This window comes from Nyctibius grandis, chromosome 25, assembly GCF_013368605.1.
Source record: "Nyctibius grandis isolate bNycGra1 chromosome 25, bNycGra1.pri, whole genome shotgun sequence".
NCBI classification, from domain to species: domain Eukaryota; kingdom Metazoa; phylum Chordata; class Aves; order Nyctibiiformes; family Nyctibiidae; genus Nyctibius; species Nyctibius grandis.
In genome coordinates this window covers 6,355,515-6,368,442 of record NC_090682.1, presented here as the reverse complement: position 1 = coordinate 6,368,442, position 12,928 = coordinate 6,355,515, and the positions used below count along the sequence as shown (strand labels likewise).

The 12,928-nt window shown below is 46.9% G+C and overlaps 1 protein-coding gene across 1 annotated transcript; it reads left to right on the top strand.

Annotated features, from left to right (window-relative positions):
* Window positions 1–124: 124 nt before the first annotated feature.
* Window positions 125–10,675, top strand: ZW10 (zw10 kinetochore protein). The gene is made up of 16 exons (XM_068418249.1): window positions 125–252; window positions 529–663; window positions 1,511–1,612; window positions 1,803–1,880; window positions 2,003–2,162; window positions 2,514–2,663; window positions 3,350–3,541; window positions 3,676–3,839; window positions 4,580–4,762; window positions 5,033–5,271; window positions 6,283–6,354; window positions 7,065–7,234; window positions 7,718–7,848; window positions 8,336–8,467; window positions 9,214–9,416; window positions 10,438–10,675. The coding sequence occupies exons 1-16, from the start codon at window positions 136–138 to the stop codon at window positions 10,556–10,558; spliced, it is 2,349 nt and encodes a 782-aa protein (XP_068274350.1). The 5' UTR covers window positions 125–135; the 3' UTR covers window positions 10,559–10,675.
* The last annotated feature ends 2,253 nt before the right edge of the window (window positions 10,676–12,928 follow it).

Genomic DNA, 12,928 nt, shown 5'->3' with positions numbered 1-12,928 from the left:
CAGCAGCCGTGGAGCCCCAGCACCCCCGGCCCGCCCCCCCCCCGCCAGCCGCCGCCGCCCCGCGCAGTCTGTCCCGCGGCGGCCGCCGTAGCACCGCCCCGTGCTGCACCGCGGCGGCGGGCGGGGGCCGGGGCCATGGCGGCGCCGGCGGGCTCGCTGGTGGCGGCCGTGCTGGCGCACTCGGGCCGCCTCGACAAGGAGGACCTGGGCACCCGCATCGGGCGGCTCTCCCGCCGCGTGGAGGAGCTGAAGGCAAGGCCGGGGACGGGGCGGGGGGCTGCGGGGAGCAGAGCCGGGGGGCGGCGGGGCCGGCGCTGCTGCGGGGTTACCCGCGCCCCGCTCCGAGCGGAGCCGCCGCTCTCGGGCCGGGGGAGGCACAGGGCGAAGGGTGCGGGTCAGCCCGGCTGCTCGGTTTCGGCCCAGGGTGCCCCAGGGCCTGGCAGGGTCTGTGGCCTGGGAGGGTCTCTTACCTCTGCTCGTGGGGGCCCACCCGAGAGTGACGGCGTCCCGACGGTCCCCCTTCTTCAGGGAGAAGTCTGCAACATGATTAACAAGAAGTACAACGAGTTCCTGCCCAGCATGCAGAGCGCCGAGGACTTGGTGTCGCAGGTGGACGGGCTCTCCAGCAACATCGACCTGCTGAAAGCGGGCATCGAAAACGAGGTGACAGCGTGGGCTTCCATGGGGGCTGCTGGACATGCCAGTTTCCTCCCAAACCCGTAGCCCCCCCGCCCCATCTCGGTGTGTTGCAAGGGCTCCTGCCTAAGAACACTGGGTGATACACCCCAAAAAAATGCCTTCCAGTGACACGTGCTGCAGAGGTGCGTGTCGCATCGAGGGTGTAAGTAAAGAGCTGTCATTAAGCTGTCATCGGCCGTGTTTGCTCTCTGTTGCGCAGTTAGAAAAGCGTGTCACACGTGTCTCCTTCGGAAGGGAGGGAAGGATCAGCCTTGTATGTTGCGGTAAGGTGTGACACACTAATGGACCGGCTGAGTGTTGGTCCCACAGGGATTTCAGGCAGAATGGGAGCCTAAATCATACCTGTGCACCTTCACTGAAGTCTTTAAGGAGAATGAATGTGAGCAGCTCCTGCAGGCTGGATCGCAGACCCACCCTCTGGTTTTTGCTTCTTTGATTGATCTTCCAGCATCCAGAGTTCTGTAACAATGTTAATTGAGAATTAACTTTCCGCTGAATTCAAGCGTTCTTACATTTTCGATGGTTGTGTTAATGGAACACTGAAGTCCTTTCGACTGCCGTTTGAGACTGTTTCCTTACAGTGCCGTAGAAAAACCTGTAATGTATTAAAAGAGAAACTAGTTTATAAGTGTATCCAATGCTTATAAGGATCTTCCTAGCAAGGAGTAAAACACGTGGAGCCTTTTTCCTCCTCACCAAATTATTCTACTAACAGAAATACTTTAAATCTCGTATTGTTACCACTTCCAAGAGGAAATGTGTCTGATAACATTTACTTGCTGTGAATGAACTGGAAAGTTTGTTATTTTAGGTTCAGCGAGACCTAAATGTTGCTGTTGCCGAATTTACTGAATTGAAGCAGCAGTTGGAGCGAGACACGCTGGTTCTGAGTATCCTGAAAAAGCTACAGGAGGTGAGGAGGAGCAGGGGGGGAGCAGCTTAAAGTTACTAAGCGTCAGTCATCCTCTCTGCTCCTCAGTCTCTGGCTTTATTCTGGTCTTCTCTTTCAAATAACTGTCTAGAGCTCCCGTCTCTCATGTTGTGTAAAAAATTGTAGTCTAATTGCGGATAGACAGTGACGTGAATCTATTGGTTTCTTACAGTTTGATACAGCTATTAAAGAGTACAATACTGCATTGCTGGAAAAGAAGTATGTTGCAGCAGCTCAACAGCTAGAAAAGGTAATAATGACTTCTTAAGCATATGACAATATTGTTCATATATACTTTCAACAAATTGTACAAGATGCTTTTCGTTAGCAGGAGCAACACTTACCCATGTTTTGTTTGATCTTTGCCGCTAGGCACGAAGCAGCCTGAAAATGCTGGAGTCCCGGAGGGGCTTTGAGCTGAAGATCCTGAAAGCACTGGGCACCGAGCTCACAGTGCAGACACAGAACTTGCTCTATCATCTAGGAGAGGAATGGCAGAAATTGGCTGTGTGGAAGCTTCCTCCTTCCAAAGGTACTCACAGTTTCCTTTGGAAAAGAAAAAAACCTTGTCCTTTGGATTTGACTTGAAATGGGGAGAAGAGGGGAAGGAAAGCAATTGTCACTAAATGTCATTCAATTGCAAGGTGACTGAAAGGAGACTTCTGGATCATTGTAAGAAACTGAGTCTCGTTCCATTGTCCTGCACTGTAACACAAGGAAAACTGTGCCTGCTTCTGACGCTCTCGTACAAGAACTGTGTCTTGTGGAAACGGGGAGGGGGAGAATATTGCTTTAGCTGCTACCCGAGGAATGCAGTAGCTTCTCAGATCTGCTGTATCTCAGACCTCACTCTGACAGAAAGATGGTTCTTCTCTTTCTTTAGAGAGCAGCAGCCTGGAGTCAGCGATGCATTCAGAACTGCACTTACGCACAGTGCCGTCAAAAGAGGAGGAGATTGCTGGCCCGCCTGTGGCTTCTGTGCTGCAGGCATTTGCTGTCCTAGGAGAGCTGCACACCAAGCTTAAAATTTTTGGTAAGACAAACTGTGGATCCACATAAACATAGCTTTAGTAGCCCAAGTGGATGTGAGTTCAGACTTGTTTTAAGGTGGATATCGAGATCCAATTCACTTCAGCAGTACACTAGGAGGCTTCTTTCTCTCTTGGCCTGTGTTTCCCACTCAGCGTGAGGTGAATGCTCTGTTTCTTATTAATAGGAAATTATTTATGTGGAGTTGTTTATCCTTTGCTGTCAATTTACTCTAGTATGCTGTTTTGATCTGTGGTGCTGTGGCTTCATGGTCTGACGTTTAAAGAGTTTTTCCAGTTACAGCCTCCTCATCTACCATGAGCAAGACTGTTGGTTTCAGGCAGTCTCTGGGCTTCAGCATTCTCACGTGTTGTTAAAAATACCTAGGTAGTATGGCAGATACTAGGACAGGATTTTAAGCTTCCAGCTGTTTAAGTTGTTTTTCACTTTACGTTAAATATGCTGCTCTTCGTTACACCTCCATGTGCGTTTTACATGATTAAAATAGTCTTTAGTGAAACCAAACCCGGCCTTTTACCTCATTAGCTCTTCCCTGATACAGCTAATCAAGAGGGTGTTTCTTCCACTTCATGCAAAGGATCTCTGCATCCAAAACAGGCACGGTGGGGCCTGACTGGAGCAAACTGCCTGCCTCCAGCTGTTGGATAACATCTTTTTTTCATTTCTCAGGCCAGTTGTTGCTGAAATACGTCCTCAAGCCGCTGATTTCCTACCCGTCTCTTCAGCCATTCACGGAGGAACAGTCAGACGTGTTCATCCTGCGTTTTAAGTCCGAGGAGCCTAGCTTGGATCATTCCTCTCCTATGGAGGTTTTTGACAAGATCAAGCTTATTTTGGAAGTTCTCCACAAATATCTGCTGAGTAGGTAGTTTCTCCCTTTTGGAATTAGACCAGGATCAGTACCTTGTGCTGACAGGAAGGACTGGATGAACTGGTGAAGGGTCTGGTCCAGGGAGCAGGTGTGTTAAAATCCATTTCTGTTCTCTTGAATTCAGATGTGCCTCTTGAGCAGCCTGCGGAAGACAAAAAGGATGGCAGAGTTACACTCGCAGAACTGCTAGGTGATATGATATGGGAAGAGTTATCTGACTACCTCATTCAGAACTGTCTGGTGAATTCAATCCCAACCAATAGCAGCAAACTAGAGCAGTATATAGAGGTAGGTCTCAAAACTCTTTCAGATATATGTGGCAGAAATGTCAGATGGCCAGCTTGAGCAAAGAGCTGTGTTTTGCTCATCTAGAATTGTGTATTTCTCTCAGTTAAGCTGTGGCTTGTGTTTGCTGTTATGTAAGGCGTGCAAGGGCTCTGATCTGTGGAACTTGGGCCACGTTTAGCTAAGACCCAGAGGCTGAAGGTAATGACGTGGCAGTGCTGCTTGCCCAGCTGGCTTCCTGAGGACCGATTGCTCTGGTCATCTTTGTATTTGTTGTCAATGATCACATGGCTTTCCCGCGAGGGCCATGTAATTTTTTTTAAAACTACATACATAAACCAGAACTTACTGCTAGCGAAGAATGCCAAACGCTCCTTTTCCTGGGGAGGGAGCTGTTTCAAACAAAAGCAGTCGTAGGATAAACCTCCCAGGCCCCTTGCCCCAGGTAGTCTAGTGTAATGAAATTTGATCATTGTGCTCCTCTGGGTTTTGATTTGGGTTGCCAGCACAGTCAGTGGGGACAAACCTGCAGTTCAAACACTGTATTATTGTGCGATCAGGGCCCCCAGCTGAGCCAGCTTTTTCCACAAGATTGCTGAAAAGCTGTTGGATGGTTTGTGCCCTCTAAAACCTAGTTTCATCCTTTGCTTTCAGCTGAGAGGAAAGGTTTATACCCAACTTCAATTTTGTTCTTTGATTTTAGGAAACTGTCTTAATATAGAATATGCATCTGCTCTTCTCAGGTGATTAAATCCACAGAGGAATTTGAAAAAGCCTTGAAGAACATGCAGTTTTTGAAAGAAGACACAACTGATTTACTGAAATATGCCCGTAATGTCAACTCCCACTTTGCTAACAAGAAGTGCCAGGATGTGATCGTGGCAGCCAGAAACCTGATGACCTCAGAAATACACAACACTGTAAAGGTGACTGTTGTTGCAATACACTTTTTCTGCATGGAAAAATAGCTGTTGAAGGGCTCGTCTAGAACAGTTGAGTCCTTTTTGTGTGTGGAGCACTAAATACTCTTGATTATTTGGGGATCCTGGCAAACAACAGTTTCAAAACCTTTTTCAGTAGCGCTCAAGAGGGTTATTTCCCTAACAAGATGTTTCTTAACCTACTCGAGGTTTGCTTGCATAGGCTTTTCTCCTTTCTGTGGGTTCTAAATTATGTTTTCTGTTGTTTTCCCTTAGATCACACCCGATTCCTGTGTAGCCTTACCAAAGCTTCCTGATCCTGGGGCAAGAGATCACTCAAAAATGCAAAAAACTTCTCAACTTCTCTGTAACGACATGGTGAATTTGGAGAATGAGACTAAACTGAGCCAGTACACATTTTCTCTGCCCACGTGCCGCATCAGTTCATCAGTGGAGAAACTGATGGAGCTGGCTTATCAGACGCTGTTGGAGGCTACAGCCAGCACAGATCAGTGGTAGGAATTGCATATCAGTGGGTAACTCTCTTGGGTGTCAGATACTTACTGACTTTGGCAGCACCAAGCATCTATTAATAGCTTAAAAGAACTTGAAAAGTACAGCAGATACTTAAAAATTGGAATCAATCCTTAAAGTTACTCTGTTTTGGCTGGAGGATGCACCCCTGGGGTCGTGCAGTAGACTGGTACAGCAGGAACAGCTGCGGACCATGTTCCCTGAAACACTCAGGTTAAGCAGCCACTTGGAATTATGTTTTCAGGGAACTTTCAGGTACACTTACTGTATTTTAGCTATTAAAGCAGTGAATCCATGGTAAACTCTCCAGTGTGCACAATGTAGTTTGTGGCTTCAGCCTTTTAGGGGGGAGAACCGTTACCGCAGTGTTCACATCGATGTGTTATCGTCTGTTAGCTGTCAGTTTTTTTAGAAAAATCAGAACCATCTCTTTTCTTCAAACCAAATGATCAGTGATGGCACCCATTCTGAGAGGAGTTCTTGCTTGCTTTGTGCTTGGTGAACGCAAAGAACTCCAGCTCTGCATCTGGCAGGGCTCTTCCAAGAGAACAATTAGACGTTTTGAGGAACCACATACAGTCTGCGTTAAAAACTGGAGACCACAACCCTGAAGGAGGAGAGTTGCCTGGGTACTGAGTGCCCCTCAGTGTGCCGTGGCAGAGAGAGGGCTGGCTGTTTGCACGCAGCTGGTGGGGAAGGGACACTGTCCCCTTTGTTCCCAGGGTTTCATGTGTCCCCCTTCTGACATGCAGTCTGAAGCTTGTCTTTACCCCACTGAACTCACAAGGTCATCACAGCCTTTGTAAATTTTCCAGAACATTGCCTTTGTTGACATCGCTGTAATTGATCCTGACAATCTGCTCTTTGTGCCAGTACTTCACTGCCAGTGCCTCGCTACTCATAAAACCTCATTTTGGAGAAAGTCGAGGGTCACTTGTGAACAGGGCTTTAATTCCACCGACAAACTAACGTGAACCCTTTTTCCCTTGCAGCTGTATACAGCTCTTCTACTCTGTACGGAACATATTCCAGCTGTTCTGTGACGTGGTGCCAACATACCATAAGTAAGTGTTTGTGTGTATCACCCAGGGCCTGTTATGGGGAGAGAGCAATGCTATGGGAACAGCCCCAGTTGTTCCCAGTTTGTCCACCACAGCCAGAGATTACTAAGGGCTTCCTCCAGCGGCAGAAAGCTAGTGCTCTTAATCTATTATTAAATCGTACCTGCTGCACAGTAGGTGCTGGAGAGTTTCTGAGCTGGCCGTCTTGCGCCCAAGGAGATAGGTGCAGTTCTGGGAACAGTTGTGTTTGAATCCAGACGCTAAGTTTGCCCCCAGGTCTGATGCACTGATTTTTCATGATGTTTTTCCTGTAAAAAAGAGCAGTAATGAAGATTGCAGGTATACAGTTCTGTCAGAGAGCACTGGGGTGTCACTGAAAAGGACTGCTCTCTCTTTTCCTCACCATAGCTTCGCTAAAACAAAGTCCTCTCCTGTTTGAAAGTGCATTGCTTGAAACAATGCGGATATAACACATGGTTTGAACCCTGCAGTGCCATGTCACTAACTAAGGAACTCCTTTCCTGTGAGTTCTTGTGTGGGTATGACAGGAGGTGAAGTGCTTTCACTCTGACTGATGTCTTTGTCAGGCATTGCCCCCTGTTAGTTACAACATCCAAGACAGACTGTGAGTGTCTGGAGGGTGAATTTTTTTTAACAGAGCCAGGTCTAAATAAATACATTTCTTCCTTTTCTCTTCCTCCTTCCCGGGACAGGGAGAACCTTCAGAAACTCCCCCAGCTGGCAGCCATTCACCACAACAACTGCATGTACATTGCCCACCACCTGCTCACCCTGGGACACCAGTTCCGATACCGCCTGACAAACATCCTGTGTGACGGAGCAGCTACTTTTGTAGATCTGGTACCTGGGTTTCGGAGACTTGGTAATTTTACCTTTCAGTATTGAAATGTATCGATGGATGACGTGGTAATTAATCCTGGCATTTATTGCTGCATGATTGAATGTCAGTGTGGCTACTGACTCGAGCAGCGGATTGGTATTTAAGAGTTTTGGACAAGTAGCAAGGACATGTTCTAGGTTGGGAAGTCTGACGGAGCACTACAGCTCTAAGCAAGATGGCTGTTTGGGGCTTGACTCTCTGAAACCCAGCTCTTCTTGTCCAGCATATAGTTCCAGCGCTCAGATATTTTGGGATCTGCTGCTCAGTCCTTTGATATTTTCTTTAGCTTATTCTACGGAAACAAATTCTGAGAGAAGCTTGTAGGAGCCTAATAGGAGCCTGTCATGCACAGTTAATTCTGCTTTTTATAGTGAGGTCATAACTGAGCATTTAGAATCTCTAAATTGGCAGAGCAAAATTAGTAATTGCCTAATTGCTTTTGTCTGCTTGGTTTTGCTCCTAAAGGGATGGAGTGTTTCCTGGCTCAGATGCGAGTACAGAAAGGAGAAATCCTGGAGAGGCTGTCAAGTGCCAGGAATTTTTCTAATATGGATGATGAGGAAAATTTCTGTGCAGCAAACAAAGCAATAAGGCAGGTAAGCAAGGCAGTCAAAGCTAAATATCCACATTGCCTATAGATGTTGTCCTTGGGAAAGTACAGTCTGGAATCTCAGTCCTGAGCTGAGTGCAGCGTTTCAGCAGAGTGAAACTTTTCAAAACAACAATTTTCAGGCATGATTTCCCCCACCCACCCCGGGCTGTGTCTTTTTGTAAAATTAAAGGATGCTGCGTTCAGCTCCTCTTGCTCCAAGTTGAAATGAAAAGCTTCTTAATCTTTAACTTTTGCGTATAGCACATTTATAACGTTTTACGTTTTTCAGGGAAAAGCTCTGTCACACTTTTGGTGAGCCTTAATGCACACTGAAAACATTGCATTTTTTCCCAGGCACTCTGCTCTCTACGCTAGCAGGATGCTGCATTGCCTTTTGTTTCTTTCAAACCAGTTTCTGACTGTATGTAGTTACCTTATGTGGTGCCTCTCTCAAGTGTTCTTTTTGATAACACATATCTGTTACCTTCCAGGTGTTGCATCAGTTGAAAAGACTGGGAAAAGTCTGGCAAGATGTCCTTCCAGTGAACGTGTACTGCAAGGCTATGGGGACGTTGCTGAACACAGCTCTCACGGAGATTGTCACTAGGATCGCTGCCCTAGAGGTAACTGCACGAGATGGACGTGCCAGGGATAGGGTGCTGTGAACAGGTAGCATTTGGGACCTCTAGAAGTTCTTCCCGAGATCAGGTTTCAGGGGAACAGTTATCTTGCATCAAAATTAGAATTGTGGTCCTGCCTCTGAGAAATGTTCAAGGTACCAGTAACTCACATCCAGTTGGGACCATATATGATCTTACAGCAATTCCATGACTCTCTAGTCAAGGGGAGAGTCAGGGAAGTGGCTGTGATTTCATCTTAATTTGGATTTAGGTGTGTCACTCCTACGATAGAAGTTTTGTGAATCAATCTCTCTGTCTTCATTCAGGGCACAGGAGTTACTGGGTCTCAAACCCGATCTGTTCTGACACATTTTCCATCTGTGCATCTCTAATGAACCTCTCCACGCTACCTAGGCACTGGATGCTGAAATACCTCGGGCATTTCAAACTGAAATCCTTATCTGTTTAAATCTCCCTTTGACTCCCAGTACTGTGTTTAAGTGACTGTCAGGTTACCTTGGGTCAAGTACAACTATCTTCTTATATTTCTTAATCAAAATAAGTTTTCACAGCAAATGATAGAAACATGTTAGTGCATCTGTTCTGGTTGTAGTCTACATCCAAAGAGTGTTCTGATCTAAACCACTGCTTTCAACTTCACGCACACAGCCACTTTTTTTTCATTTCACTTACTTCTTGGCACTCCAAAAGTGTATCTGACTGCTCCCCTGTTAACGATTCAATTCCAGGATATCTCGGCCGAAGATGCAGACAGGCTGTACTCCCTCTGCAGGACCATGGTGGAGGAAGGACCCCAAGTTTTCACCCCACTACCTGAAGATGACAGAAATAAGAAATACCAAGAGGAAGTTCCAGTCTATGTGCAGAAATGGATGACATTCAAAGAGCTGATGATCATCTTGCAAGCCAACCTCCAAGAAATAGTAGATCAGTAGGTGTCTTCTTTCGTCCTTTTCAGGTCATTCTTCACCCCAGTAACAGGGAGCTGGGCAGTGGTCTGACAGCAGCAGGGCGCTGCACTCAGGGGACTCTGCTCAGATGAAAGGCAATGACCATTAATAAGGATCAGATAACTGCTCCTGGGGCTGTTTCTTGCCTCTGTGTTTATAGTCCATTTCCAGCTTGCTCATATATTCAGCTGCCTCCTGCAAAGGAAAAGGCAACAGTAAAAAAACGAAGTGCCATGGGAGAGCCAACCACAGAGTGCTCGTGCATCCCCCTTGGCTGCCCTAAATTCAGAAGCATTTCACAGTAAGCAGCCTGGCATTTTGCCTGCTGCTTTGGATGTTAGCTGTGCCTTGCTTCTGCAATCGTTCCTTATGGTTGGCCTCTGCTTTTTGGATGCTGTTTCTTGATTCTTTTAACTGGCAAGGGGGACTCATCTGAATTTTACGTGAGGATTTGCATAATTACTTCTATTACTGTAGCTGGCATGAGTTGTCAGAAGCTGGACATTCCCTGATCACAGCTGCCTTGCACATATGTCTGAATGGCAGAAAAACCTACTGTCCTCAGCAGGCTGAACTGAAAAGGTACCAGGCATGGAGAGAGCACAGAGGAAGGCAGTTCCTTTTCTGTACCCTGCTCATTGCTGCTCTTGGAACTGTGTTAGACGCCAAAGGTTCCCAACTCTGCTTCCACCTGGACATAAACCACTTTATTTTTTTCTTCTGTTGTTTGGGAGGCGACTGGGAATTTTGCAGACAGGCTTTAGGCTTATTTTATAGAAGGAAAAGACAGTTTGTAATGAGTGCAAAAATCACCTCACAGCCTGTTGCTTTCTGTACCTAATTAAACAATTCTGGACTCAAGTTGCCTACAGCTAATAGGCTGTTAACTGGGTTTGTTTTGCCTTCAGACTTACTACTGCTGTCATGAGTGCTTGGAGGGCTTGTTTTACCATGAGCTTTCTGTGCAGTTTGGTTAAATAAAGATCTTTCTCTCCCACGTAGGTGGGCGGATGGGAAGGGGCCTCTCGCAGCCGAGTTCTCCGCAGCTGAAGTGAAGAGTCTGATCCGAGCCTTGTTCCAGAACACAGACAGGAGAGCAGCAGCACTGGCCAAAATTAAGTAACTCTGTTTACTCCTACGTGTTGCATCTTCTGTTAAAGCAAGAGCAAACCGAGTCTTTCAAATGTTTTTTGGATTTGACCCTTCTTATTTGTACTGGTAATAAAAAAGCTTAGCATTAGGTAAGTGCTTCCTGGAGGCTTGACTGAGGGAGAAGAAACATTTCCTAGCTCAATGTTTGTCGGGCAAAGGGGATGGCTCTGTGAGCCTGGGACCAGAAAATCAAAGGTGGGTAACACAGGGACACTAACTGCTTATGCTCCATCTGCCAGGCAGACGGAGCTTGGGCTTGAAAATTCAATCTCCTGCCTGCTCCCCAGAGGTATTCTGCCCAGATCCAAGTTTTCCTTCCTCAGCTGGCAGGTGTACAGTCCTGGTGAAGAGGGGATGCTTCCTGTGATGTTTGCTAATTTCCATTCTCTAGGATTTCGTCTCCCTGTTAAGCCCAGCATGGGAAAATAAATCAAATCTTGTATCCAACATCTCTTTGTGAGAACAGGCACTGCTGTCAGGTGGGCCTCTCATGCAAGGTGCTGTATAATGTCATCTCAAGCTTGCTTAAGGGTCTTGTAGAGGGATTTTTATTTCTCAGCAGTGAATCTTATCTATGCAGTTTTACATCAGGGGGCATGCAGCCCCTTTCTGTCTTACCTCTTCTGTCCCTGCAAATTACATATGAAACCCAGAGACTTTGATAGCTTTTGATATCCTTCTAAGGATGCTGCAGTGCCAAACTTTGCTCTTTCCCACCTCAGGTTTCCCTGAAGAACAGACCTCAAGAGAGTGAAAATTTAGGGGCAGGGGGGCGAGAGAGGAGATCCTGTTCTGAGTGAACAGTTTATCAAGTCACAGGGTTTTGCACAAGTGGCAAAATTCCCCACGGCTTTATTTCTCATGGAAAAGGTCTTAGAACTGACTTAGAATTTTTCAGTCTCACCTTACCAACTGTAGAAGCCAGTTCAGCTCCTTCCTTCACCTTTTGGTTGTGTGTGAACTAGGTAGGTCTGGCATTGTTGTCCTTCTGGTAGTAAATTTTCTGTCATTTAAGAATGAGAGAAATATAAACGAATATAAAAAGGGAACAAAGTGTGCACTCCTAGCATTATCTTTTAAGTTACAAAAGGCTGTGTTTGAGACTTTGAGAAAGGCACATTTCTTTTAACTGAAAAACTCACCAAGAGCATTTGTTAAAACACAGCCCAGAGGCCAAAAAGTGCCAGTTGCTGCACACATGGAACAAAGTATTTCCTACCATGCTTACAACCTGCTGACAGAAGTTTCAGTCACAGAGTTTAATGGTATAATCCGTTACCTACTGTTGTATCCTTTTCATCTGCACTTCTGTCTGACTTCTGGTCACGTCCAAGCATTTGTGCAGGGCCTGAATCGCAGCTGGCTTCCACGTTGCACCGAAGTCGTTGCAGAACTGAACCACCTCCTGGGTCAGCCGAGCACAGCCAGGGCAGGGGGTGAGGAGACCCTTCCGTTTCTGGCTTTAACTGGCACAGGGCGGGGGCAAATGCAGTCACATTGGCAGTTAGACCGAGCCCAGCGCATGGGAAGGCAGCAAGGAGGGAAGATACTGAAGCAATATCTGACTGCCACTTCAAACACTAGCTTTTCCTTTTGTTTCCCTCCAAGGAATGTATCTGAAGGCTCAGAGCGTTCCCGTAACACTGGCATCTCATGGGATGCCCTGCCCCTTCACACACAGCAATCCAAAAAACCCACATATTTTGAAAAACACCACTTCTCCCATGTGGACTGTTCACAGAAATGTAATTTGCTGTTTTCTTTAATAAACTATTTATACTGAGCTTGTTTTCTAGTGTTGCCTGGGGATTCTGTTGGGGTTATAGTAACACAGTATGAACGAGTCCTTGACTCATTCAGTATTGCTCTGTGAAGTCCCTCCTTGCCTGATTTCTAGCCCTTACACCTTCAGGGAGACAAAACCTTGGGGAACAAAGTGTCCTAAGCTGGGACAAGGTCAGAAAAGACAGGCTGCAGCTGCCTTTTATACCCTCACACCTTAAGCCAAGTGCCTGCCAGCTGTGATGTGTGAAGGACAACTGTCCTGCCCACAAGCTGCCTCAGGGATGTGCTGGCCAGGGCTGGTGGGCACCCAGCGAGGCCCTCCCCACCCCGTGTGCACGAAGACCCCCAGGGACACAGCCCCACCTCCCAGGGTGCTGCATTTTCCCTGCGGTCTTTGTAGCAGACAAAGAGCAATAAAGGTCAAACAGCAGCTCTCAGTCCAGCTTCTGATTTTCCACCTAATTTCTTGTTGCTGACAGATGCCTGGCTGGCACCCTGCGGGAAGGGAAGACTTCCCAGCCTGTGGCTTGGGTGCTGGCTCTCCCACGCTGGGGCA

Excerpts from the sequence above, each read along its gene's own strand:
- ZW10 (XM_068418249.1), top strand. The coding sequence starts at position 136 with ATGGCGGCGCCGGCGGGCTCGCTGGTGGCGGCCGTGCTGGCGCACTCG. Across the intron at positions 1,613-1,802 it reads TCCTGAAAAAGCTACAGGAG|TTTGATACAGCTATTAAAGA; the intron begins GTGAGGAGGAGC and ends GGTTTCTTACAG. Across the intron at positions 6,355-7,064 it reads GTGGTGCCAACATACCATAA|GGAGAACCTTCAGAAACTCC; the intron begins GTAAGTGTTTGT and ends TTCCCGGGACAG.